The 27767-nt window shown below is 41.5% G+C and overlaps 1 protein-coding gene across 1 annotated transcript; it reads right to left on the reverse strand.

The window, feature by feature from the left end:
• Positions 1-27767, reverse strand: LOC124639774 (RIMS-binding protein 2). The gene is made up of 22 exons (XM_047177241.1): positions 27383-27767; positions 16353-16559; positions 15506-15704; positions 14416-15324; positions 14232-14346; positions 13980-14157; positions 12822-12951; positions 12130-12320; positions 11731-11934; positions 11459-11659; positions 10683-10877; positions 10262-10531; positions 9278-9337; positions 8162-8251; positions 7178-7417; positions 6706-6963; positions 6248-6475; positions 5511-5685; positions 5085-5282; positions 3904-3974; positions 3095-3124; positions 1-2727 (listed from the first exon to the last, which is right to left on the reverse strand). The coding sequence occupies exons 2-22, from the start codon at positions 16554-16556 to the stop codon at positions 2410-2412; spliced, it is 4464 nt and encodes a 1487-aa protein (XP_047033197.1). The 5' UTR covers positions 16557-16559; positions 27383-27767; the 3' UTR covers positions 1-2409.

Below are 27767 nucleotides of genomic sequence, written 5' to 3' on the forward strand. Positions count from 1 at the left end.
TAAAGAAGCGGCATTCGTATTATTTATTTTCCAGCATATTTCATTGGTACATTGTTAGAGATTTTGCCATAATTCATTAGTATATAAGTAATATACAACTCTTTATATTAAATTATGCACACATGAATGCACGATTAATATACATAATTTATATTATCTCATAGGTATAAATAACCATACATTTAGTTACACATGTGATAAAAGATATGAATACAGATTTATAACAATATATAAACAAGTGAACAACTTCGAACCGTGTCGGAAACAACACTAGATTATTTATTATTAATGATAGAAAAACTTCAAATATGGGTTATACATATAATATATTATGTAGATATGTAGCGGTGCTTAGCTAAAACATGGGAACGCGGGCGCACGCATTATGTACAACCAGATATAATATACATACATAGTATTACGTAGTGGACTAACTGTGGGGTTATATACTTTACGAGTGAATAACACTAGGAATCGCAAGCTAAATCTGGATTTATACGTGAAAATGTTGAAATACATGAGAACGAGAACTTGTTTGGATAGATACGAAGCAATATAAAGGACTTAAAGAGAATCCCTTGTACGAGTGAGCAATGTCCAAGTAGCCTACATCCAAGCGACCTTACCGACCAATATGTACAACAACAACTTTAGAACATTTATATATTATTTAGATCCTTCAACATCGCTATGAATGCGCTCGTAGGTACCTACGATATATAGGGCAGGTCGATTGGTTTCATCAATCATTTTATATAATTATTTATTCAAAAGTCTGAAACGATCACCGTTTCTATAATATTTTGGTTTATCTAACACGTTTGTGTTGCGATGAAGTATAATAATTTTAACGAATTCTATATATTTTCTAAAAGTAATAATATTTCATGCAAGCAGTCTTTTGTCGGGTGCAAACGACACTAACTTGGTTGTTATATGTCGCTTCTCACGCCAACAGATTACGATAAGAATTTAGTCAAATTCTATTATTGTTTTTATTAAAAACTCCATATCAAAACCGTATGTAATACTCAATGATAAATAAGCTTAGGTTGATTCTGAATCCAAATTATTTCCAAAAAAGATTGCTTTAGTTAATGAGTTGATTTATTGTTAATAAAATCATTTTCATAAAACTCTATGGCTCATCTTGATGAAAAAAAGCTGGCGAAGTACGCTTTGATAACGAAACATTCACATCATAGAGGAATCAAATAGATCACGATCAGACACGTTAGGTGACGAATGACGCAGTACTGTATAGTAAGTAAGTATTATATTAAGAATGATTAAGATGGTATCACGTCTACTATCACAGAATATTATTATTTCGAGAATAATCAAAGAACCAGCATATAAATTTAATGCGCTTACTTCTTATTTAAAATATCTTTATCATGTAAGTATATTGAGTTTAGCAGTTGGATATTACAATTAGGTTTCGGCAAATCTCAGTAAGCACCTATACTTACATTTTTCCAAGATTTACGTCTATTCAACTGTCGTATAGTATGTTATAATTTATTTAACTTAATGAACAGGATTTAGATATACAAATAACGTTTATTTTATAATATGTATGTATTTTTACATAGGGAAACGACTTATTTATATGGTTGACATGATGATGTCTTCAACGGCGGTAACCGATCGTCGTCTTCACAATGTAATATTTTGATCATGAGTGGATTATGGGTAAGTTAAAGTTTCGTTTATAGAAATTCATTAACAGATAGTTTTGATTCGATTTTTGGTCAATGGGACGGTCGCAGCAGCATACTGGTGCTTGAAATATTGCTCGAATTATTTGAAATTTATTTATTATACATTTGTATTGTTAACATTAATAAAATGTATTAGATCTTACATTGAAGTATGGTGAAATAAACATTTAAGTTTCAACTACTCATTTAGGATACATTCAGGTAACTCACAGCTAGCGATCAAAAACGTAACGTAGAAAATCACAACAATTCTATGCCATAAGGATCGTGTAGTAATAACTAGGTATATAATATAATAACTTTACGAACTGTTCCTACACATAATAAATAATGCAGATCCAATAATGTGTAAACAATTCACTCGATATCATAATCTAACCTAACAAATGGACGCGAGTCCAAGATATTGAAAGCATCGGATACACGACTAGCCGGTGTCGGGTGGTACAACTCCATCCGTGGATGCGATTAGACAGCACTAATACTCGAATATTCACTAGACTGTGCGTTTATTGAAATTTTACTATGTACAACATCTCCTAAGTGCGGTACCGCGTACCGGCGCGTCGAGCGGCCTACAAGAGAACATTTTCTACAATGGAGCCGAGTTCCACAGCGAGCCGCAGCAGAATCAGGCGACACACGGCAGCGGCCAGGCCGCGCCCGCGCGCCCGCCCTGCCGACATTATTTGCCGCCGAGGCCGAACTTCATGAAAATGAGTTCCTTGCCCTTGCTCAGGATGTCCCCGCCTGGCGCCGTCATCTCTGAGAACTTCTGCATGAGGTTTGGCTGCGTGGCGGGCGTGGAGGTGGCGGGCGGCTGCACGTTGGGCGCGGGCACGACGGCAGGGCCAGCGCGGCGCGCGGGCGAGGCGGGCGCGGGCGCCGGCGCGGGCGCGGGCGCGGGGGCGCCGGGCGACTGCGCCGTGGGCGTGCCGGCGTTACCAGCGCTCGTGCGCGCGATCGTGCTCGGCGCCGCGCTCGCCGCGCCTCTCCCCCTCGCCTGTGCCGCACAACTCAACTCACTGACTGCACACACGCGTGCTACAAACGTCTTAACTGTTTTGGGGAAGATGAACATCATCTTCACTTCTATCAATATCAAGTTTCTCACAGCTTTGTAATAAAGCAATCCCCAAAACAAGTAAGACGGTTAATTAAAATCAATGTTCAATTAGCGTGATCAATATTGTGAATCAAATGCAACAAGCAATTGTTTATGACAGGGACAGGTGCCTAGACTTAAGGGTCTGGTATTAAATTCTGATCTCAAATCAATTTACTGTTATTGAATAAGAGATGTTGGGGCATATCAATTGCGAAATGCGTGTCTTAAAATATTTACATATAGGTAAATAAAGAACACTTACATCAATACCTAAGTCACTCTGTGTATCATGCTATACAATATTGAGACAAAACATTATTATTTACAAAGTATCATAGTACACACATCAATATAGTATAAAAACTGTGCAATAAAAAATCATGCATTGCCATAAACAAAGCAGGTGGCATATAAAAAAGAAAATGGCTGACAAGTTCAGTTAACTGTGGTACACAATATTTCATATATCTTTGGAAGAAATCAGTCATCAGGGTCTTTAGAAGCCAAGAATCTTCAGGGGTCAATTCAATTCATTCAGTACATTCGTCATGCTTCGTTAATCTACAACATAAAGCTTGAATAGAACATACTATTCGATCACGCAATGATGGCCAAGAGTCATATAAACGTCAAGGAGGTTGCTATAGTGACGTCATCACCGACGCGATCGTCTAGCAAGGACCACATTCACAGGCCTCAGATTGTAGTAACATGGTGAATGGGTTATGGTATCTGATGTGAGTGAAGTACGCCAGTGTATGTATGTACTAGTCTCTGTTTGATCTGGTCCAGTATGCGATGACAGCTAATGATGTGTAAACAATAGTAATCATGACCGTCCGTCCACGCTGCGAGTGGACGAGTGACCGAGGCCACTACCAGATGCCCTGTACACTGAGCGTAGTAATGAAACGCAAGGTATAGATAAAGAAATAAATGAAGAAAAGGAAACAGTGAAAATAATAAAATCTAAAGATAATGAAGTGACAGTCGAAACAAAAAACGTCTAGTATCGTTGCATAGTATATTTGAAAGTATTCTTGTGGGTCGATTACAAACGGTATTTTTTACCTGAGAATTCGCCTGTTCTGGATTACTGGCGCATGTGTTGTGGTCTAACATAGAGGAAGGAGGGCAGGCATCTAGCAAACAGACAATACACACAACATATATAGTGACCACAGACAACCACTTGAATCTTGGATCACACCTCACGAACACCCCGAGGGTTCAGAGCGAGATTATGTTGCGTGTATTTGTACGACCAGCCTACCCGCTGAGAGACTAAATGCCAGGGTTACCGTATGACCAACAAAACATAATAATAGGACAGAGAGTTGGATAGATGAAAATAAAATAAGGTATCCTCAGTCTTAGCGACGTGGCGTTGAGTAGTGTGGATTGGTTATTAAGAACACACTTGTAGTAGCAAGTTGTTGTATGGAATCAGAACCTCTTCGAACGATGTTTGTGACTGTGTAATCCAAGATAGAGTGTTCATTAGCAAAGTGTACACCAAGAGTCTTTGTGCTCCGTAGATTGCAACCGGACTCGCATTCATACATTCCGTTTTACCATCACTGACACACTTGGGCTAAGTTCAGGACCGAATGGAAAGGAAATTGTGACTTTTAATTTCATCATTGAAATCAACACACCATTTACAAGAATTTTGAGGAATTGTTTTGAAAGTAAACAATAAATGTTCAAGAGGACAATGAGGCAAAACGGAATGGAAAATCTAAAACATAAACTCGCTGAGCGAGTCCCGTCGCAATCGCAAGTGTACAGGAAAGATGATAGAGGGTTCCAGAGCGAAATAGCTAGCGTCTTTCAGTAGTCACATAGCAAGTCCAAGGTGCAAACATGAAACACTCAAAGCTCTCGGTGAACGATGAAGACACGCGTCTTCACCGAACTTACCTAAGGGAGGTCGGCTCGGCGATCTCTAAAGCGATTCGATCATCACTACTTTCAGTGTACGGTCTTTATCAAGTTAATTTCAAAAACTCATCAACATCAAAAGTTCTGATTGTATTTGACGTGAAACTGACAAGCAGGACGGAACAAACTAGTTAAATCGTGTCATGTGACGGGTGACGCTAACGGGGTTTTGTCTAAAGCGTGTGCATCGCTGTTCTGTCATCGACGAGCCGACCGACCCGGCTTAGTATTAAAATAGGGAGCGAGGGCAAGAGCAGCAGTGGCAGCTCAGGGAGAGATGAGGAGCTGAGGAGGGGGGGGTATCGTACCTGCCCGGCGATGGTGATTGCGCTGCTGGGGCTGTCCAGCATGCTGCGGGTGCTGCTGGTGCTGCGGGTGATGCGCCACGTTCTCACGCGGCGGGGGCGGAGGCCCTCGGGCTCCGAGCCCGGGCAACGGTCCTGCGCCCCGGCCTCGTCCCGCCCCGCGACCCGCGCCAACACCCGCTGCCGACATGCCCGCGACCCCTGCACCCAATATCACTGCTTGATATCCCATGCTAAGAATTGTCTGCGCTACTCATGCTTTCCTACTTTTTGTTAGGTTGGAATTTTATATGATTTGAATTTGTAATGTATCTGCTTATTCGTCAGATTTAAATACTTAATTCGAATCTGTATCCACCTACTACTCTTTTACTACGTAGGTAAATAAGAAAAATATAGTCGCTAGTACGATAAAATGTAACTTCTTACCTTGATTGCTCTGTCCAGCTGCGCCGTACTGGTCATTAGCATCGGCGAGGAAGTTGCTCGGCACAAGGCCACGGACGCCATCGATCTCAGCCATGTAGAAGCCATCGTCATCCATGTCTCCGTACACGTGAATGATCTGACCCGTTTGGAAGCTCAGCTCAGCCTGCAAAAGTTTCTGAGTGACAAAAAATCAATTGTGAAAGATATGTAAGGGTTCATAGCAGTTATAGAATAGATCGAAGAGGAGAATATTGAAAAAGATAGTTTTGAATAAGAAGGTTAAGTTAAAGATAGAAAGATAGGGGAAAGAACACTGATTCAGGTTACAACAAAATAGACGAAATCAAAAGTTAGAGAGATCATAAGGGTACTGATACATATAGACACGATATCTAGTCTGAAGCAGTTAGTAGATAAGTATCCATGTACACATTAAAAGCTATATTCAAGTTAACACAGCATTGAAGTCTTTTGCTACAACAGTGACTGAAGAAATCGAGATAGTAAAGATTGACAGTTTTTTTTTCAGCAGTAGATACCTGTCTGAGCTCCTAGACTTACATGCTAGTTAAATCCTTCAGCATCACTCTCATCTTAATCAAATATCAATTTAACAAAAATGATGATTCTATATCATGTGCAGTTTATTTTACTGTCAGTGGTGGTAACATTTTTAAAATAGAACTTAGTACTAAATATGAATTACTAGCTAGGAAGAGGAAGGAGATGATACTTACATCGGCATCGACGTTAGGGCTGAGCTCCTGTGGGTCGTAGTCGTACAAAGCGACCATGCGTCTGACTGGCTGGTTGGCGTAGGCATCGGCCCAGCGGTCTCCCCGCTTGGGCGGCTGGCCTGTGACCTCTTGCTCCGAGACTTCCATCACCATGTTGTGGGGTACGTAGCCGCGGCGACCCCGACACTCGCCCCAATAGAAGCCGTCGCCATCTTTGTCTCCCCAAACCTGAGGGATGAGAACAATTTTTTATTACAGTGGAAGAGATCTTTTTGTTAGATAATGGTAAGTAAGACTTCATTCTTAATCAAAATTCATTTTAAAGGAAAACATCATGTTCAATACAAAATTCAAATTCTGCCCCATTTTAGGCTGCTGGTGCTAGGAGAGCACTATTCCAGTATATTTTTTTTCTATACTTGTGTGTATATTGATCTTTGACGATAGGTATCACCAACCTTGATAGTATCTCCTTCACTGAATGGTAACTCTTCATCACAACTATCAGGGTTCGGGCTCATAGTTTGAGGATCGTAGTCAAACAGGGCGATGAAGTAACGGCTTCTCTTGGACTGAGGGTGGGCCTGCGCGTGCCTGGCGCCAGGCTGGGGCCCGCGGGGGCCTGCGGCTGGGCCCCCGCGGGCCGTGTACTGCATACTACTGCCTTGCTGGCTCTGCTGCTGCTGTTGTTGTTGCTGTTGTTGCTGTTGCTGCTGCTGCAGGAATAATGTATCGATTAGAACTTGTATTGGGTCTTATTTTGCAATAGGTTGCTGTTCTAATTCATCAAGCAATGAAAAGGGATCTTCTATTCAACTCATAAAACTTGAAAATTTATAAATTAATTAGTCCAGGGGCAATATAACTAGTCATAATAAGGTAAACACTACAGAAGGTTCCAAACAGTGGATAGTAAGATGGTTTGCATGCCTGCTCGTTGTGGTGTCCGACTTGGTGCGGGTTAGGGGGGCGGCCGCGCTCGTGGTGGTTCCGGGGGGGCGGGTTCTGGTAGGGCGCGCCCGGGACTCCGCCCGCCCCGGGGTAGGCCTGGTTACTTTGGAACTGGCCGGCTGGTGGATATTGGGGTTGCTGCGTGCCATGGTAGGCTTGTGTACTCGGGTACGGCTGACCCGAAGGCTGCTGCGACGCTTGCGTTGGTTGGGACGGTTGCTGCTGACGTCCGTACGAACCAACACATTAATAAGGTTAGATTTTCCATAACAAAGCCAACAGCAATCGAATAAGCTCATAGCCATTAACCTCATTGGCGTTGCGTCTCAAAGCGATATAAATATTACCTTCTCCTTGGACGATAAGAAAAACAAGTCATTCCGTTGTAGCTCTAGTCAACCCCCATGCACAACGAAAGCTAGCGTGCAGCGCTTACACTTGAAACCACATCATTCATAGCGGACATAATCATAAACAGTCGGTTCCAAATGTGCTTGTCACAAGTTCAAATAAATAACATTCAAAATTCAACTTGAACAATAACGGAAAAATCGTATCATTAACCGATGTCCCCTCAGAAACTGAATACCTTATCTGTTAACATATAGACATTGAAGTGTGGGAGGTGTGTGAGAGGAGTGAGTGTTCGGCATGGACGCGTCGAAGCCAAGACAGCATGCAGGAACAGTCATACATACACGCGCGAGCATGCTCCAGTGTGGTCTGTATCGAGTGCTCTGTGGCCTAGTTCCTAGGACGGGGCTCCGGGCCGTGTCGGGTCGTGTGACGTGTGTGCGCGGACATCGAGGACGTACAAGTGAAGATGACAACACAGAACACCGAGAAGTGAAACTCAGAAACTCGTGATCGGGAGATCGTACAGAATTGAGAGAAAGACAGCATAGTGAGTAGTGCTAGCACGTGGAGAGCACATCGATGAGACAGCTAGGAGAGATCCCAGACCTGCGGGCGGCGGCGCGTCGCCTCCTCGTCTTCGCTACCCAGCTCCGTCGCGCTCTCTTTAGTGATTTCGATGGCCGGTATCCCCGATTGCTAATACCACATGGTCATTCAATATTTTATCATATACACAGTTGTTTTATAACGACATAATACAGTGAGGTAATGATCGTGCTGATATGAGCGATATTGATGACTATGGTGCTCGCAATATTTTGGTCGTGTCCCTTGCTTCATACTCTGTGTTTACTTTCTTGAACTATTGAATTAATTTTAAAGCAAATAGAAGTACACACTATACGGAAAGGTAATTAAGCGTTTGAATAGAAGCTGATTTAAGAGTGAGTTAAAAAGTACTTATCGTAAGGTAAAGTTTATCAGGCATTAGAGCAAGACGTGAAGCCTGTACAAGAAGCTGAAGTGGAAAGGTAAGTTCACTGCCGTGTAAGCGATCGGCTTTCATTCGACGTGATCTGACGTTCGCTAGACTCGCGACTATTTAATTTCTCCACGATTCGTTTATATGGATGATGTGTGAATGTCCATGAGTGATGTATGTCTATGAGTTGTGAACTGTCATGAAAATCTTCTTAAACGCAATTGACCACACCTAGGGTACATCAACTGGTTTCTTTTACAGCAATATTAAGACGATCCCTCGCTATTAAAGCTCGATTTAACTGTTATTTCCAACTCTATCCAGATGTATTTTCAAAATCGTACAACCGCTAAACAGAAGTTTGATTCCAAAAACCTAGTTTTCTTTATATAAAATAGATATGCATTTAGCTAGTTATACTTGTTTTCTACATATTTTGGTCTACTTTCAGATAAATATAAAGCATACTCAAAGTATAAATATTGTCTTCATATGCTGATTATATGGCTACAATATTATAGTATTATGACACTATTTGTATAATATACGGGCACACTGTGTATAATAATAAAAATTCAAAACGGAAAATAAATAAAAAATATTTTACATAACTAATAACACAAAATGAACGCTTCCAAAATTAAAATAAAAATTCATAGAACGCTAAACAAATCAGTCGTGTAAACTTCAGAATTAAATAAATAATGATAAATATGAAAAGACGTGTTAAAATTCCTTACCGAAGGGGTTATTTTGTCGAATATACTCTTTAGGAGGCCTGTGCCGAATCCACTCGTAGGCTATGGAAAGGTGTATAACAGTTATGTGAGCGAGGTTAGGTTAGGCTAAGTGGCATGATACAACTCATGATATTGTCTGTGTCACAAAGTACAAGCTCTTTATCTGTTCTAAGTTGTATCTGTATGTGTCGTGCGTTGTCGGGTATCGGCCAATAGCACTAGAGACTACTGATCTAGTCGCAAGCAGTATGCATTTAATTTTGAACGATCGAGCCGAGTGCATAGCTATAGTCGATGGCGCGGTGGTCGTGTCGTGAAACCGTTGGCAGAGAACTAAATACTGGACATTTAGAAGATGCCAGCGACAGAACCACAGGAGATAGTATAAAGAGTGCAGTTTGCAACACCGATATCACGCGACGAACTGTCTGTGTACATGAAATGGTTGGAACAGGTACGCTACGTGAACAGGGAAGTCGGCTAGATGAGACAACTTGTGACCACAGACTGTTTGTCGCGCTAGAAGAGAGCATATGACACTGATCGTTATAATGATAGCTAAGAAGACACAGACGAAGAAAATTATCAGAGTAAAATCAAAAATATAAAGCACATATTAAATACTTAATCAACCTCTCAACGAAATAAACTGGCAAAATGAAACTTGACGTTACACACAAATGTACAACATTGATTTGCAAACCAAATATAGACAAAGTGCTATGCCGATCAACATTGATTTCAACACAGTTAACATTTAAGTTAATTTTGACAAAAGTTTCAAAATTCCAATTCGGGTAGCAAATAAAAATCCAACGAGATGTGTGAAAGTACAGAAAAGAATCAATGTAAAATTTTGACATTTAAAATTTATAATTAAAGCCAATTTGTCGGGACAAAGACTCCATTGTATCAGACATAGCGATATCAATACCAACATCATAAAGGGACAATAGACAAGTTAAATAAAAAGTGTTTGGTCACCTGAGCAGCGTGCTGGTCGTGGCGGTTTACTGTGGGGAATATCTCCTTGTCAGAGAGGTTCTCATCGTGCTCAATGACTTGCTGGTGGTGTTGGTAGGGCTGGGGGCGCTGTACCGGGCCCCCTCGGTACCCTCCGGGCACCTGCTGATTGGGCCCCGGCCCCGGGCCCGGGCCGCGCGGCATCCGAGTCGCTACGCCACGCAGCACTGCCGGCGGTATCGGCGTCGGCGCGCTGTCGCTGGACTGACTGTCCCGAGACTTTGTACGTACCTGAAAACAACAACGGGAATCGCAATAAAAAACGTCAACATAAAAAAACAAACACATATAACTCTACCAATTAGATAAACGTCACCATCTATCTAATATTGCTAACATAGCGTTCACATAGCCAAATCAAGCTCCATACAGCCATACTTACGGTGACACATTTAGGATTGAGGCCGATCAGTTTGCCAATGTCGATGAGAGCGTGGTCACCGGTTGGAGAATCCACGTCGGTCACCTTCTTGCCATCGGCGTACACAGCGTACCCAGTGACCGGGCCCGAGGCGGGCGGACGCAGGACTGGCTGCCAAGTCACCAGCAAGGTCCCGTCCTGAGGTCCCGCTTCCACCTGCGACACCGCACCAATCACCACCAACAATCCAGCCAACATTCGTGAGGCAAGCCAATTGGGTTTCAACTCTGATTACATGTGGGCCAACGTTGAACTAAGCCACATCGAGGGGGAGCCGACAATACGGATGGGGGCGCTAAGCTAACAACGAGGTGAGCGTTGGGGTATGTCAAGATAATTTTCCTGGAGCTGGATTTATGGTTGCGATTGACGCGACTTCCTCGAGACGTGCTGTGTGCTTTGAGGTTGTGAATTATTTGAAAGGAATAGGGGTGTATCAGTCGGTCTTTGTGAGTATTCATACTGTATTATCACACGTTCGTGGAGCATTGGAAAGCTACCTTGTGCGTGCTAAAAACGCTTTTAAAGTTACTGCCTTGAAAAGCATTGGTCAATTATAATTATTCTATAATTTTCCACTATCCACTGTGTGATTGTTAGAATCTGATTCCTGACTAAGTATAGATACATATAACATCAGCGAGCAAGGAATGTGAGTGTAAGATGTATAAGTTGGATCCAAAAAGCATGCTCAATTCACGTCATGCTGATTGTTGGATTTATTACTTTCCACGTACCATTATTTCGTTCGGTGGATCTGGCAGTCCCTTGGGCAGCGTCCTGAAGTCTGTGTAAGCCCCAGGAGCTTCTTCGATTGGAATCCCTGATTGTGGCGGACCAGCTCTTAAGTGCTTAGCCCTTACAGTTACCCGATACTGAGTGCTAGGTGATAAACCTGTAATTGTGTGGCGGTACACTCCTGGCTTCACTGTTCGAACCTGTAACCGAGGGTAACATATCTAGTCTATTCTGTTGATGAATGGTGACATTGTGGGTAACGTGTCCTTACTTCAACATTGTTTACGCAGACGACGTGCTGGTGGTTGGAGTTGGCCGGCAGCCAGGAGATGACTGCCTGGGAGCACGTCACGCCGCTCGCTCGGACACAAGTGGGGCCCATGTTGGCCGTGTCTCTGCCGATGACCATTGTACAAGCCGCGTCCCTCGATGTGCGCCGCGTCACCGTCACCGACCGCACGCTGATGCGATGCGGCTTCACAAACAAAACAACCATAAACCTGATTGCAATTTTCCCAACATCACAAGAATCCAAAAGTAAAAGTATAAAATCTATAAGCAAACGATGACATCGACGACCAACTAAATGAATTTGTGCTCACTGGTAACATGTAGAGTGACTACTGCAGAAACGTATAAGAAAAGCCTAATGAACATTGTAACAACTCACCCGATTGGAGTCGACTCCTTCAACGAGTGCTCGTGTGCGTTCTGAAGCCTTGACGGTAGTTTTGAGGACTCCGTCGACGTAAACGTGGTAGCTCTCGATGTTGGCTTGCTGTACGCCTTCGGGGGCAGTCCAGCCGATGAGCACGGACTTGTTGAGCTGTCTCTCGAGGGTGAGCTGCCGCGGCGCCGGCACTAGCGACGAGAAAAACAGCTCGGCTGTTGAGGTCCGAGGGCAGATCGCGAGGAGTGCGGCCAGGCAGGCGAAGTGCGTGACAATGCGAAGAAGCGTGCAGCGAAGTCCAGGGACGGGACAGGGAAGGGACAAAGGTTCGACTATAGAACTATTTCTAGACAAATGATTGTAACAACCGTCACAGGTGGTTTGTGTGGCGTTCTGTTTGAGTCTCTGTGCGAAGCTTCATGATTGTCTCGTAACTACTATGTTAGTTCAAGTGCTCGATGCGTTTGGGTTGCATGCGGAATGTAAACCTTCACTGGATTATTATCAAAAATACCTAATAAAAATTCTAAAATTCTTTTACTGCTAGCTAGACTTTGTCTAAATCTCTTCGTAAAAGATCTAATAAAAGTAAAAATTTTGTAAAAATTACTAAGTTGTTTATAAAGTACTGTTTGTATCTAAAATTCGTGCTTTTGAATTCTATGAGAGGATGTTGATGTGTGAATGCTTACCATTGTCGTCATCTTCTGGGCCTTCACTTAGTTCAGCGACTTCGCTTAAGCGAGCGACGTCTCGACTGAGAGACAGTTCACTTATCGCAGTTGTAGCCTCATCCACGTCTCTCAGGGTTGAGATTATCGCCTGAGGGCAAAGAGGGACCTTGTATGAAAATATTAACGGATCATTGAAATAACGCTCGCGGCTCACATGACAACACTCAGACCTAGAGAACCTGTCTAGAAGTGATCATTGCCTTGATGCACATTTACTTGTGCGCGGAAAGGTACTTGAAACTCTTTCTCTAGTAATCCTGGCAATATGTTTCTTGTCTAATCTAGGCAGTTTGACCAAATAACTCGCATTTGTCAATTTTTAGGGTTCCGTACCCAAAGGGTAAAACGACACCCTATTGTTTTCGCTCCTCTGTCCGTCCGTCCGTCCGTCCGTCCGTCTGTCACCAGGCTGTATCTCATGAACTGGATAGTAAGAGAGTTGAAATTTTCACAGATGATGTATTTCTGTTGCCGCTATAACAACAAATACAATAACGCTATGAAAACTAGAATACAATAAATATTTTGGGGGGCTCCAACAAACGTAATTTTTCATTTTCTAAATAATGGTACGGAACCCTTCGTGTGCGATTCCGACTCGTACTTGGCCCGTTTTTATTTTTAAATTAAGGGTAATACACATATTTACATGACCTAAAAATAAACTTATTTGTATATAGGTACAACTAAAAACAATTGTAAAATGGCATCAAAAAACTCCTCCTCGATGCTGACTCCAGCGAGTCGCTTTGCCAGATCTTTAAAAAGCAGATGAGCACTTGGACCCCACGGCTCGAGGGTTTCAACCCCAAAAGGTAAAGGTATAGTTACCCACCAAATAACTTCACTTTTTAAAAGTAAAATTATACTTAATAAAGTTTAGTTACTTTGGATTCTATCAATAAAGATATGTACATATGAAAATTAATTAACCATCAAAACATAATCACTCCTAGACTCTCATTAATCTACAAAGCCTACAAGCCTACAAGCCAACAAAACATTCCCATTACATACGTAAGTGGAATATTTTGGCAATTTGTCACTTATTTTTAAAATGCTTTCTATATACGTTTTAAAAATAAGGAACAAATTAAAAGAGAAACTGTTTATCACCTGATGGAATTCTAAAAGATCGTCACCGACCAGTCTTTGAACGAAATTTGCTGGCACGAGTCCACGGCGCCCATCTAACAGTTCAGCGTCAAGCATGGACGCATTGGGATCTGGCGGACCCCATACCAATAAATAATCGCCAGCACTTATTGACAGCTCCCCTTCAGCAGTTTCAACCCTGAAAACATTATTCGTGTTAATACGATGTCTGGAAGGATTTCGTATTTAATTTCTGTGTAAGTGTCCACTTACTCAGGGGGGTCGTATGAGAAGCGTGCGATGTACACACAACAACGACCCTTCCCCGGTATGTCCAGCATGTCCACCATGTCCGAGGAGCCGTTCATATAATGTGACGAATTACGAACTGAAACAAGTGCATTGTAAAACATTTCTCCTTTACCAAAGAGCACGGAGAAAATTGGATTTCACTCACCTTCCATTTCCAAGCCGGTATTAGGCATAATCCGCGCTATAGCTCTTTGGTTCCGATCGTGGCTGAATCCCGAGTCTAAACCCCCTAGTCTATCAGTTCCGAATTGGTTATCTAATCCTAAATTCCACGAGGGCTGGTGGGGCGTGACCGGCGTGGCCACCCGCCCCACTCCCGCCGTGTTTCCATATCTACCGAGACCAAGGTCTATTTCATCTAGAGGTTTAAGTTTTATATTCATAGGATTTGTTCCGAGTCCGCCGGAGAGAAGGGGATTAGTGTACGTCCCCGTCCCAGTTCCGTAAGCGCTTGTGCCGCCTAAACTTGTGTTTAGTCCTGCGAGTTGCGTTCCAGTCAAGTTCGAGAGGGCGTTGCCTAACCCGCTTGTTAGAGTCGACTGTAATCCTCCCAGCGTGTTCGTGAGTCCGCCGGATAGATTGGTTTGCGCATTGTTCAAGCAGCTTGTGAGTCCGGTGCCAGCTATTGTCCCTGTCATGCCGGGGTTCATGCCTGAGCCGAGGTTCAGGGAGGACACGTTGCCGGTTAAGTTCTGAAGGTTGCTCTGCAAGCCGGCTAGTGTGCTGGAGATTTGTCCGATGTTGTTGACGAGTGGCGCGGTGACTGGGTTCGTGAAGGTGACTTGGTGTGTGTTGGGGAGGCCGTACGTGTTGGAGTAGGCGGACACTGGGTTGGAGTACGAGGTGGGGTTGTGCGCGCTCATGGAATAGGCCACGGAGTTAGAGCTGGGGGCGGTGAACTGGCCGGTGGCGTGCAGCGAGGACAGCGTGGGCATGGTGCTGCTCTGACAGATGGCCACGTGGCCCGCCGTGCTTGTGTACGAGTGCGGCAGCGGCGATGGTGTCGGCGAATGGTAGTCGCCCAGCGCCTGGTTTGACCCGCTTGATTGGATACCTGCGAACATATAGTCTGTTTAACATTATTATCTGTAGCTTTGAGTGATTCTCTTAAGGAAACCTTCAGAATCAGTTAAGAGGTATTTTCGGGAGAGGGGTTAAGAGACGTTTAAGAGGTATTTTTGGTCATCTTTTTACAGGGTACATTCAGGGTCATTATTCTAGCAGTTCTCCCTCACCATGTGTAGTGGATCTCGTGTGCTCGAGTTCGGCGAGGATGCGGTTGTCCTGCTCGATCTTGGCCATGATCCTCTCGATCTCGGAGGCGGGCTGCGCGGACTGGGTGGACCACGTGGTGACTCCGCCCTGCCCGCGCGCGCGCAACGCCGCCGATAACTCTAGTTGCAGCTCTTCGCATCGAACTGTTTCTAGTGCCGCCTGTAAGTTGTGTTGGTGTTAGATCTTACTAAAAATATACATTAGAAGAGACGAAATTGATGGCTCCCAAATGAGATTAATCTTTAGTTAGATAAAAGAAAAACAAATACGTATAATAATTTTCCATCAATTTCAAAGCTATCTGCCAACTTGCTTGTAAACTAATTGCAAATGTTACTTTCAGTTTGTTGTTCAAAATTCCACCTCTATTCACAATTATCTTAAAAATACATGTCATAATATACAAGGTGTTGATTTGCATTTGTGCCATACTTCAGGAGGAGGACATAAAATACGTAAATAATCGATTGGAATTACAGTGGACGAGAAATAGCTAATATGCACTGCTTTTTTTGTCATTGTAATGTCGTAGTATTTCAGAAGTAATCCAATTTTATGAATGAAATTAATGAATAATCGTTGCGTATGCTTGGTGTTTGCGTTTGTGTGAGGGAGCAGTACGGTTTTGAGGCCAGTAACATACGTGCCGAGTTTGAAAACGGGTAGGTGACATTGACGAATTTCCGAAAAAAAAATTAAAATCAAAAATTTTCGTACCAATTTTTTTGTTGATTTGGGTTGACAATCATTAGTATAATTACGTCCTTGACTATGGCACGCATGCAAATCAACAGCTTGTATAGGTACCTTCTTCTCCAACTCCCTAGCCCTAGACTGCAGCTGCTCCACATTGTGCTGGTCTACCGGCGATCGCTGAGCCGCGCGGAGCTGCGCTAACGCGTCCGCGTGTGCGCGCTCCGCGTCCGCGCGTTGGCGTTCCGCGTCCCGCAAGCGCCGCGCAAGCGCGTCAGTGTCGCCGCCGCCCGACATGCCTGTGCCGTACCCGCTCATTTTCTATGTAAATAAAAAGTCACATGTAATATTATTGACAACATACACATATATAAAAACCTGCTCAAAAAATAAAAATTACCTACTTACTGAACTACATCTATATTTACATAAAAAGAAACTTAAAACTAATAAAGGGCGACGAAAAATTGGTCCTCATCGCTGTCATCCGGTAGTATACCCAAAAGGCTGGCTGCATTGCTACTTTAAACGTAGGACAATAAAAAAGTCACAATTAAAAAGACTTAGGTATACATAGTAGAAATAATATCTTGTGATCGGCTTGAACTTGATTGAGATTGAGATTTTTTGTAACCACTCTGTACAGAATTGTTAATTAAGCAGTCATGTATAAATATTAAAGTATCTAGGTCAACAAACGCACCCTCCATTTATATAATTTTGCAGGCACATAATATTGACTGCTGCCGTAAAGTCCTTCGGGAGCGTCATAGCAATACTGATGATTCGCATTTCGCATCAAAATTATTAAGTTTAAAATCGTAGCACTCGTAGTATGTTCGTAGCAGACTGACTACGCCTGCTACGAAAACTAAAATTATCAGTTTGACTCGAGCAAACTGAGCAATTTATTTTTCTCGCTGTAACCCTTTTGTTATCTGCCTCTTTCTTGCTTCATGAATAAAAGCCTGTAATTATGCACTGCTTAACATAATTAGGGCTTATAACGCCACGAACTATGTCAATGAGGTCTCGGTGATATGCAGTTTAGCGATAGGTCTTTTTTTTAACGACGTCAAAAATCATCAAATGACCCCTCCCGCTGTGGGTTAGCAGCGGTGAGGGAGTGTCAGACTCTTACTGACTAAAAACCGTCGTGTTCCGTCGTAGGCCTTTAATGTACCAGGGCCGCGGTATCTCTTTCGAACAATCCCGCAGCCCCGGCAGACTTAGCGATAACTCTAAGACTTTTTTTTACTCTTTAAAACAGTCTGATCTGATCTGATGAGTCTGATTATTTGATGGAAGACAATCCGAAAGATACAACGTATCAAAATAAAGTAATTAGTCTAACAGAAGATTAAAAGAATATGCGGTAATCAGAAAGGTATGTACATAAAAAAAGCAAACAATGATTTTTTGATCCTAAAAATATGTACTTAGGTACTATGAAGATGTGCAAGTTTGTATGTTCAAATGATTTCGTGAAAAACTGTATTACGCGTGAAATGGAATCAAATGTGACGTAAAGAACTTTTATCCTGGATGATCAGTAGAAAATTAACTAGGGAATTATTAACTCGATCTTTGCATTTGAGCACAATTTGAACTACCTACTCAGACAAAACGTAGGTACTTACTTACTTAAAGCTACTCAACAAATAGGTATGTGTAACCCACAAAAAACAATTTACAATCGCTATGAAATCAAAAACCTTTATCAAGCTAACTACATAGGAATATTTTATCGATTTTATGTTAAATTCGAGTCGATGCTCGCCCTTCGCGCTGACGTCATTCGATAAAGGCGACCTACGTATCGATATCGATAGACAGTTAATCACAACACTTACCTGTCGATACTGTGTGTTTTACAGTGTTTGAATATTATTATGATTTGATTATTGATTTTTAAAAGATTAGAGATAAATTATAGCGCTTACGGTCCCCACACGACAAGTTTGGAAGTTGTGAGATGGTCATAGTCAGATATTTGTTTGGATTAACTTGTAAAACCAAAAATACAATTAATTACAATACAATAGACAAATCAACATTTTTTCCAATATATTTTCTAACTTTCACAGTCTTTCCAATACCACCAAAACCCGATACTTTCAGATACAATTACAACCGTGAACCACAGTTTAACATAAAAAAAAACATCTACTACCTACATACTTTAAAAATAAATCAAACAATTAAAAACCCAATATAAAATAACCATGCAATTTTAACATTAACGAGATTAACAATCAAGTCGATAAAGAAAGCACTCGACGAGATATCGATTATTTGGTAAGTACAGCCCTACTGAGGTGAATGAATATCTAAATAACTATGTATTGTAAGGAGTTCTGACCTTGGGCACGTCATTATAAAATAAAAGTATTCAGGGTTGTAGGCAATGGTTTTTATAAGATACATGTGATGCTGGGCAGATTTTTGAAACGAGTCTCTATGTAGCTTCTTGCCGGTTCTTCTCCATAACGCACACCACTTTGAACCGTGTAGTGTGTAGTGTGAAATTAACATTTTGTAAGAACCTGTGATAGGTCTAAATCATCACTACATAGTATATATCGTATAGCCTCTCTGTCCCTTTGTACGCTTAAATCTTCAAGACTTCGCGACGGATTTTGATGCGGTTTTTTAATAGATAGAGTGATTGAAGAGGAAGGTTTATTAAATAAGTATAATAACATCCAGTAAGAAATAAAAGCTTTTGCTTTTTAATCGGACAAACTGACTGCGGACGGAACTGCTCGATCAGAGGTTAAGTTTGTTCAAAAATATAGTGGTTGAATTAAGAACCTTATTTTTGGAGAACTCAGTTTAAAAAATAAGGACATGTAGTTAGTAACTAAATTCTGAGTTGTAGCGTATCTGTTGTTTTTGAATGGTAAAAATCATTACCCGTCCTGGCAGTCGGGTAAAAAGAAGCTTGAAGTCTCAGTTCCTTGTGATAGTTTTGTAACGGATATCGTCACAAACTACCTGTTTAAAAAATACTTAAAGTATCGTATAGTGTGAATACTTAATAGTGCATGTTATTGACACTCTTGCCTGCGTATCACCCTATCTATTGTATCACCCTACACTAAGCTATACAGTGTTATCAAGCATCGGCTTTTTTGTATCGTACCTACGTTTATGATAAACTCCATATTGGAACCTCTGTTAGGTTATAAATGCTCCATTGAAAGTGCTGTGATTCTCGTAAATAAATGGATCTTCTTTCTTTCATAAAGCTGAAGAGTTCATTTGTTTTTCTGAACACGACAATTTCAGGAACTGCTAAATCCAATATTCATTACCCAGATAGCTCATTTCTCGAAGAAGACAGGCTTCTTCAGGCTAAGAAGAAAGTTCGCTGGTGGAAACGAATTTAGGTACCTAATGTGTGACATTGAGATTACCTACGCATCAATTAATAGCATAGATTTCAGAAAATGAAAAGGTGATGCTAATATAATATCAAGTATAGCATAAAAATTACCCACCGAACTGAACAACTTATAAATGCATACCCAAAAAACATCTACACAAATCAAAAACTGTGAGACAACTACACCCATAAAGTCTATCACAGACGTGGGTAATAGCGGCGCTTGTTTACGTACGTCTGTGGCTACCCTTAGGCTGTAGATTCGACGCCGCCCTGTCTCCACGCCATAAGACGGCGGAGTGCGCCGACCTGATTCGACCCCATACCCCCCCCCCTCTTTTCTCCCCCACCCCTGGGGTATGCCAGACTCCTTGGCAGGGAAATTGGGCATGGTCTGGCATTACCCTTGCTCTCGATTCATGCGGTAATTCTATAGGCCTTTTATTATAGGTCTACGAGGAATTATGTAATCGGTAGTTTTAATGAATCTTTGGAGATGTAGGTAGCTTCTAGTGGCCAGTGATGAGAAAGCTACGTTTTATTGAATTTTTATGCTGAATCGTAGTTGATTTTGTTTGATTTGATAATAATATAAATCTTAAGCAGTATCATTTTCACTGGCTAAGGAAATCATTTTTCAGTGTTGTTGTGCACTGAACAATAAGACTATAGGCGATAAAAGATGAAAAGCAGGGCTTCATCATTCTAGCCACTCATGTACAATGTGTTTATTGTTTTCCTTTTTAGATCCAAGCTTCACATACTTAACATGCTTCCGTTTATCAAAATTAGTTAACCTTTTTAAATTTTTGATTTTTATTTTTTAATTTAAAATACCTTAAACTATCTTTACAGGACTTATACTTTATACGACAGCTAAGAATAATTTTATGTACCTCGGGATAGGGAAAGACCAATATACCTACCCAGTCCAGTGGACGAAGTCAGGGCAAGGCTCTGACTCTCTTTCTCTTTCTTCTTTTAAAGAGGTTTTAAATATTAATAACAAGCACGTATAGTTATCGGCACGGATAATGAGCTCTCGGCGGAAGAGTGGGGATCGCTTTGCGCACTGTACACTTTTGGCAATAAACCAATAAATCACTTCTGCGCAGGTGAAGGTCAGGGCTTAATATCCTTGCCGATGATTATATCAAAAGCTTGGTTTATTACCGTTACTATATCAATCATGATCGAACCACTCTAGTGGCAAACTGTTTGATGTTCCCATATGTCCCCAAAGGTTAGAGGTGCTACCGAACGTTTGAGTGAAAATAGACATTGTTTTTATCGATAAAAACAATAGAGAGAGATGATTGGTTTTATAGTTCGAGAGACTTTGTTGGTTTTAGGCTTTGGTTTATAGAGTGTGACTTGTTCTGTCTTCGAAAGATTTGGTGTGAAATAGATTTTTTACGAGTTTGTAATAAAAAAATCGAAAATGAGGAAGGTGTTGTAATTGATTGACCGAGCTATTAATAAATATTATGGCGGTCAAAAATTACCTTACTGTCTTCCTCGACAAAAAGGCTGTATAGCATAGAACTTTTTGAATAGTTCCAGTAGTTTCTGAGCTTAGCGCGTTCAACCAAACAAGCTTCATATATTATTAGTAAGTACATATTAGTAAGTATTGACTTTTTCAAGTGCCCTGAAGCTATTTTTGACAAGGCCCTGTATTATGTTGTTGATGCCTTACAGACATGAACATCAGTTAATTACCTAGATCCTGAAATACGTAGGCAGAAAGGCAGAGTAACATAACACCCACTTCTTAATTTCTACAAAAACGTGGGCGAATCTATTGACATAGATAATAATAGTATCTCAAATCCAGACTTCAAGCTACAGAAGAGAATTTATAAATAATTATAATCGCGATTTTTTGTAAAGACTGGCTGTCAATTTCAAAATTTTTTTTCTGTTAATCGTGCAATGATACAACTACTAACTTACCTAAGTAGGATATAAATAATTTCTTTTTTTATTTTATTTTATTTTCTTCAGGAAACAAACAGTCACGTACAAAAAACTTCACCTAAATCATGTAGTAAGTATATCTAAATATAAAAATTAATGCCACTTTTCTTTACAATTTTATAACTCAAGAACGGTCTCACATATCCAAACCAAATGTTCGCAATGTAGGCTTGATTCGCTATTTAGTAGATGGTTGATATGAAGTTTGCACAAAATTGATCGAACGATTCTTCATTTATCTAATTTTTTTGCAACAAAATGGTAGACTTTATACTTAAACTGATATTAAACTATACTTAAATTTAAACTGTTACCACTGACCTGAAGTTGACTGTACTACAGTAAAACATTACATAAAAATGCAATATTCACAATGAGTATGGTACTCATGCACGTTATTGCAGTTCCGAAAACACAATTTCAAAAAAGGAACTTTCGAAACACGTACTGGCACAAAAGATTTTAAATCTAAACGACAAAGTGGCACTCGGGCCGCACGCTACGCCCATAACTTGTAATTTTCCCATCGGCTTGGCAAAACTTGGACGTACGTGCCAAGTTGCGATGGGACAAGCATGGCAAACTGGCAAACTTGGCAATTCGCGACATGATTACTTTTTATATGCCGCAATAGAGGTGTTTGAGTAGTAATTATAAGTTGTGGTTTTTTTTTTAAATAAAAGAGTTTCTATTTTTATTTTGTAGTTAATGGTTTTAATTATAGACTTATGATAACTACGGTATAGATAGAGGTTAAAGTGCATGTTTCCTTTTACTGCAAGTAATAAAGTTTTATTTAGTAGAATGCTACAATTGTAGATCTTTTATTAACGAGGGGTTGACGGCGTTGAAGAGGTGTATAAGTGACCAATTCATTATGAGTCATTGACGTAAAAACCAGTGTTTTGCAATCGATATCCCCTCAGCTTAATAATATTAGTATACATAGGTAGATAATCAATACCAGAGCAAACTTCTAAGCTAAAGTCGTCAAATGTATGAAAGAGCAATATCTAGACTTCTAGACGTCTAGACTGGGACATTTGCTTGTAAAGGATCTATCTAAAGTACAAGAATTTTCTCACTGGCGGACTTTCTATTCGGGTTTTCCGAGCGACACCGCTAGAATCGTACGGACGACGGTGCCCCGTGTATAATTATTGACGAATGCCAGTACAATAATTATATTCTCATGTATATCCTATCCATATTATATGTACCTACTGCCTAGTTTCATCAAGATCCGTTTGTTTTTGCAGGAAGCTTTAAGACAACGTAACAAAGAAACATGTGATCTAAAACGCGAACTGAGAATTACCAGAAGATCAATAATTCAGCGAATTTTATATAAAAACTTACCAGCTAAACAATAAAGATAAATGCCGAATCATTTACCAAGTAATTAGTATCTTATTTCAACCATTAGCATAATTTACAAGACTGGACGCGCGAAACGAAACGTTCCTATAAATCACCGATATTGAAATCACAAATTCGAATTTCGAACTGCCCGCCCACGTGTGTCAGTGAGAGTAAACAGAATATCATCCCAGTCGTTAATTAGCTTAGTGCGTGCCCCTGACATACATTTGTGTTCATGGACGAACGCTATATTCCAGGATCCAGGATGCATCGTTGAAACTGATCTGAATTTGCGCACCGGTCAGTACTTGCAAGGTCAGTTCCGAGGATTCAATTAATATATCGTATTTTCTGTGAAACTCTGCCGTGTTTGTAAACAAAGGCTGAATGCAGATGTGTGTGTGCGCCTGCAGGTTTATTGGGTGTTCTGTATTGTCTGTGATTTTGAAATGGTACTGAACAAAGTGTAGTAAAGCCTTCAAACGTTTTTAAACAATAACAAAGAACATTATTTAACTAGTTCAATAATCCAATAGTAGATAACATAACAAATAATTATCTAGCTTTCCAACTTTCCGAGGAATTATCATTCCCCTAAAATCCTAGTCGAGCAACGCGATTACAAGACAACATCATTTTATAAAAAATGCAACCATTTTAAATCTCGTATTATAACAATCCTGTGCACAACTCAAACAATAACAGCCTTACATTTCATCTGAAGCAAGAACCTAAATTCTCTAGTAGCCAGATACGACCGCATTCACGCTCAAACATCCCAAAGATGTCTTCGCGACAATCGATCAATTCCTGACGTGTTCCACCACGCTAATGGCTCCGGAGGAGGGGGGGATCATGATACTCGCTTTTTTCCCAACTGTCCGACCAAAGACGGAAAAGATTGTGTCAGATAAGAAATTGCTAAAGAATTTTTGAATGGGGTTTAAGAAACTTGTCAAAGAAGGTGTTTTGAATGATCTAAAGGCTATTCAAAAAGGGTAATTTCGAGGAAACATCTGTATTCGAGGATTTATCTGATATACCTATGTAGGACACTTAGGTATCTGCGAGGAGAATGATCTCGATTCAACTTGGAGCTCGTGGTATCTTGGTTCGCGTCCAAATGAGGCTCTCTGATTTATTTACTGCTGCGGAAATGCTATAAAATAAATACGGGCTAGGTATACTAAATCCTTTTAACAGTCGCAATTCATGTTTGTGGAAAACAAAAATGTTTCAGTTTCGTGTAAAGCGATAAAATAAGGAACATGAACGGTGAAATATAACAAACGATGAACATATTCCACTTAAAAGTCGCGATACCGATACAGAATATGAGATCCTGGAATATATTCAAACGTTTTGTTACCGAGAAACATGTTCGTGAATCTGAATGACGATAAACTATAGATACGACACAATTATGTGACGTCGGCTGTGGTAAGCCGCGGGTCGCGTGTTAGTCCCTGAATATTTCACTCGAGGCCGGCACAACGACCGATTTAATTTTTTAGTCTTTTTTTTTTTTATCGACGTAAAATCATCAAATGACCCCTCCCGCTGTGGGTTAGCAGCGGTGAGGGAGTGTCAGACTCTTACTGACTAAAATCGTCGTGTTCCGTCATAGGCCTTTTATGTACCAGGGCCGCGGTATCTCTTTCGAACAACCCGCAGCCCCGGCAGGCCTTGGCCCTGCTGGGCCCCGCTGGGGTTGCTGACGTCTCTTTGAGGAGCGCGTGGAACAACGCGCGCCGTCGACACGGGTCTGTCGTCTAGGAAGACAGAGGGACGATGAGCCACCCGAACTCACCGCCCACAGACCCACGCCTACGGTGGCCGGGAGTCATCTCGCGACACCCGGCGCCCATGGTGTCTACCTGGTCCAGCGCGGCGGCCGGGATGAGAGGTGCGAACTCTCTGGCGTTCCGCCTCCTCCTTCTCGAGCATGACCGCTTCGCAGAAGGAGGCGACGGCATCCCATTCCCTCTCGCCCCGGACCATGGCCTGAACCAGGGCCGGACGCGAGAGGTCGCCGCCGCCCAAAGCCTCGACGAGGACCCGGCGGTGCCCCTCCCATGCGGGGCACACCTGGACTGTGTGGTCCACCGTGTCCTCGGGGCTGTCCGCACAATGGTGACACCCGGGCGCCTCCTCACGACCGATGCGGTGCAGGTACCTCCCGAATTAATTTTTTAGTCTTTGATTCTGATTTTATGTGCGCACACTGATTAGCTTAACTGAAATCATCTAAGATTTCAGCTAACTATGCAAACATTACTTATGCAATGCGTAAACCCCACAAAAAAGTTACGCAGGTAGTTAATGTCTCATGAACTATAACTCTACTCAGAAAATATTACATCTTACGTACATTATTACTTAGTATTTTAATATAACTTAGGACACAAAGAAAACGTGGCGAAGAGAGAGAACCTTGGCAATAGACAACAGTGTTACCATAATTTTAATACAGAAGAAATATAAATGTACCACAGATACTAATAATCTTAATCAACGGAACAATCAATTGAAGGTTGGCAAATCAATCCCTCAGTCTAACAATGCTAATTTCTAATCACCTGAAACAGTAGATTCTGAAACTCGCTTCAAAAAGGAACCAAGATCTCTTAAAATTGAACAGCCATCGCTTTCAAAGATGAAGCCTTTTCAAGTAAAGAATGGTGCGACAAACGTTAAAGTGCAATCAACTTCGTTTATTGGATATACAAGTGAGGAGCAACATTTTCCCAAACTAAGTGCTAGTAGCCATGAAGATTGGATCGTAAATAATTCACTCACTCGTTCACAGGTGCCGCGATTTATGAATGAGGTCCACTCATTTTTATTTCGTTTTTTTTACATGGCGGGAGGTGGGGTTGTGTGAATCAGGCGTTTTTCCCACTGGCTGGATGAAAAGAATGTCAACGAGGCAACTTAAATTATAGACAACTACTTAGATTTGAATATAGAATCAAAGTTCTTAAATAGTCATGACTGAAAAAAGAATTTAAAACAGTCAGTCACGTTTGAAATTAAGAATCGATTGTAGTCATGTCAGCCCGTGGTAGTTACAGATAATATTTTTCTAAGTTTCTTTGATAGATCAAATAATCGCTCTAAGTATAACTAAGATGAAGGAGTTAATATGTATATGAAACATTTCGACAAATAACCAACATAAGAAGGATAAATAAAATACATCTAATCTTTACATCCAAGGCCGCGCACAAGACGAGGAACTAGAGCTACTAGCGCCAAGTTTCATTACCGTCTCATATCTAGGTTATTTTTTATATGAAATCAGTACAAAAACTACATGAAGAATAAAAAGGAGGGCGCGGGAAGCGGTCGGCCTGATGCCAACTGAGGGGGCGTGGCATTCCATATATTTACCAGTTACCACTACCGAACCGAATTGGTCTACTCCCAAGACTGAATAAACAACTAAAGCATTATCTTATTGGCCTCATTTTGGGCAGACGTTTGAGTAGCCAATAAGTCTGGGATCTGGGTATAGCTAGATTCAATAACTTTCGGGGTGAATAGCTGAAAGATGGCCAAACAGTCTCTAGCGACTTAAAGTCTCTTGGGACATTTCTGTCTGTCTAATATTGAGAATGACTATTCTGCTATTAGCAAATGTGTGCTCATGCACCGTATTACGGGTGTCTCCAATATTTCTTAAGGTTTAAGACGATAGGGTGTTCTAAATAGATCTCTTAGTGAATGTTCGTTTCTCAGACTATTTTTTGCTTTCAAGCTTGAACTATATTAAACGCTGTTTTACACCTTTCAGTACTTATTCTAAGGACACGATTCTCGTTTCTGCAACATTAGAATAGTAAGTGTGTGGTACTTCTTTCATCATAAAGTGAGTAGGAGCCTTATAACCAGGGAGCTAACGCCACTGACAATACATGCGCTTATACATTTATCGACAAGTCAAATTAAACCACTAACTACATACCGTTGAAATAGCTCAGTAAGCCTATACCAATTTCACAAACTTTTCAAATATTCCATCGATAACAATATTAGGTCGTGTAACTTCGAGAAGGTCATTTATATTACGAACTTCATCAAATATAGAAAGCTTCCAAAAACAATAAGCAGATTGATCGATACGAGCTCCCACATGCGACCGAGTGCTGTTGACAGGAGACCAGCGCCATGATACCTCCTGCAACCACACACCTCGTTACTTTCCCATTAAACCGCAATATCCCACCTCCCTTTATTCGTTGAGGAAATACAAAACAATTTCCACTCGGTCCGGATAACGATTGGATCGATAAAAGCGAAACTCGAATGCGATTACCATTAACGAGCAGTGGCCTGATGCCTTTGTTGTTACGATAATGTTGCACTGGCTTACGCGACCTGGCGAGTAGTAATCAGGCTTAGAGGTACTTACCGTGCAGTGGCGTGGTGTCGCGGGTTACATGGGCTCCGGCACAGCACGGGACTTAGTTCGTGTAACAACAGATGCACCTCGTCGTGCCCACTCCGAGCTCAACTTGCGTAACATTTATATAACGAGACACTGAGGAACCACATCGCTCGGTCAGAGGCGGACTCGCGCGCGGCCCCGGACCCTTCGTCCTGCCATTTTGGTGTCGACGGGGATCGTTCGAAAAGCGGAGATGGCGGTGAGGCCCGCCGGTTCGGGCTGTCGCGTTCGCGTTTAGAGCGGGCTTTTGTGTGAAAATGGGGATGTCACAGCGGTGGTTACGTTCGGTGGGAAAATAAAAAAGTGTGAATCGGTCGGGCGGAGCGGTCGGCCGGCTGCGAGAGGGCCA

Source organism: Helicoverpa zea, chromosome 19 (assembly GCF_022581195.2).
Source record: "Helicoverpa zea isolate HzStark_Cry1AcR chromosome 19, ilHelZeax1.1, whole genome shotgun sequence".
NCBI lineage: Eukaryota > Metazoa > Arthropoda > Insecta > Lepidoptera > Noctuidae > Helicoverpa > Helicoverpa zea.

Excerpts from the sequence above, each read along its gene's own strand:
- LOC124639774 (XM_047177241.1), bottom strand. The coding sequence starts at position 16,556 with ATGAGCGGGTACGGCACAGGCATGTCGGGCGGCGGCGACACTGACGCG. Across the intron at positions 15,325-15,505 it reads CACGAGATCCACTACACATG|GTATCCAATCAAGCGGGTCA; the intron begins GTGAGGGAGAAC and ends ATATGTTCGCAG. Across the intron at positions 5,686-6,247 it reads GCCCTAACGTCGATGCCGAT|AAACTTTTGCAGGCTGAGCT; the intron begins GTAAGTATCATC and ends TTTGTCACTCAG.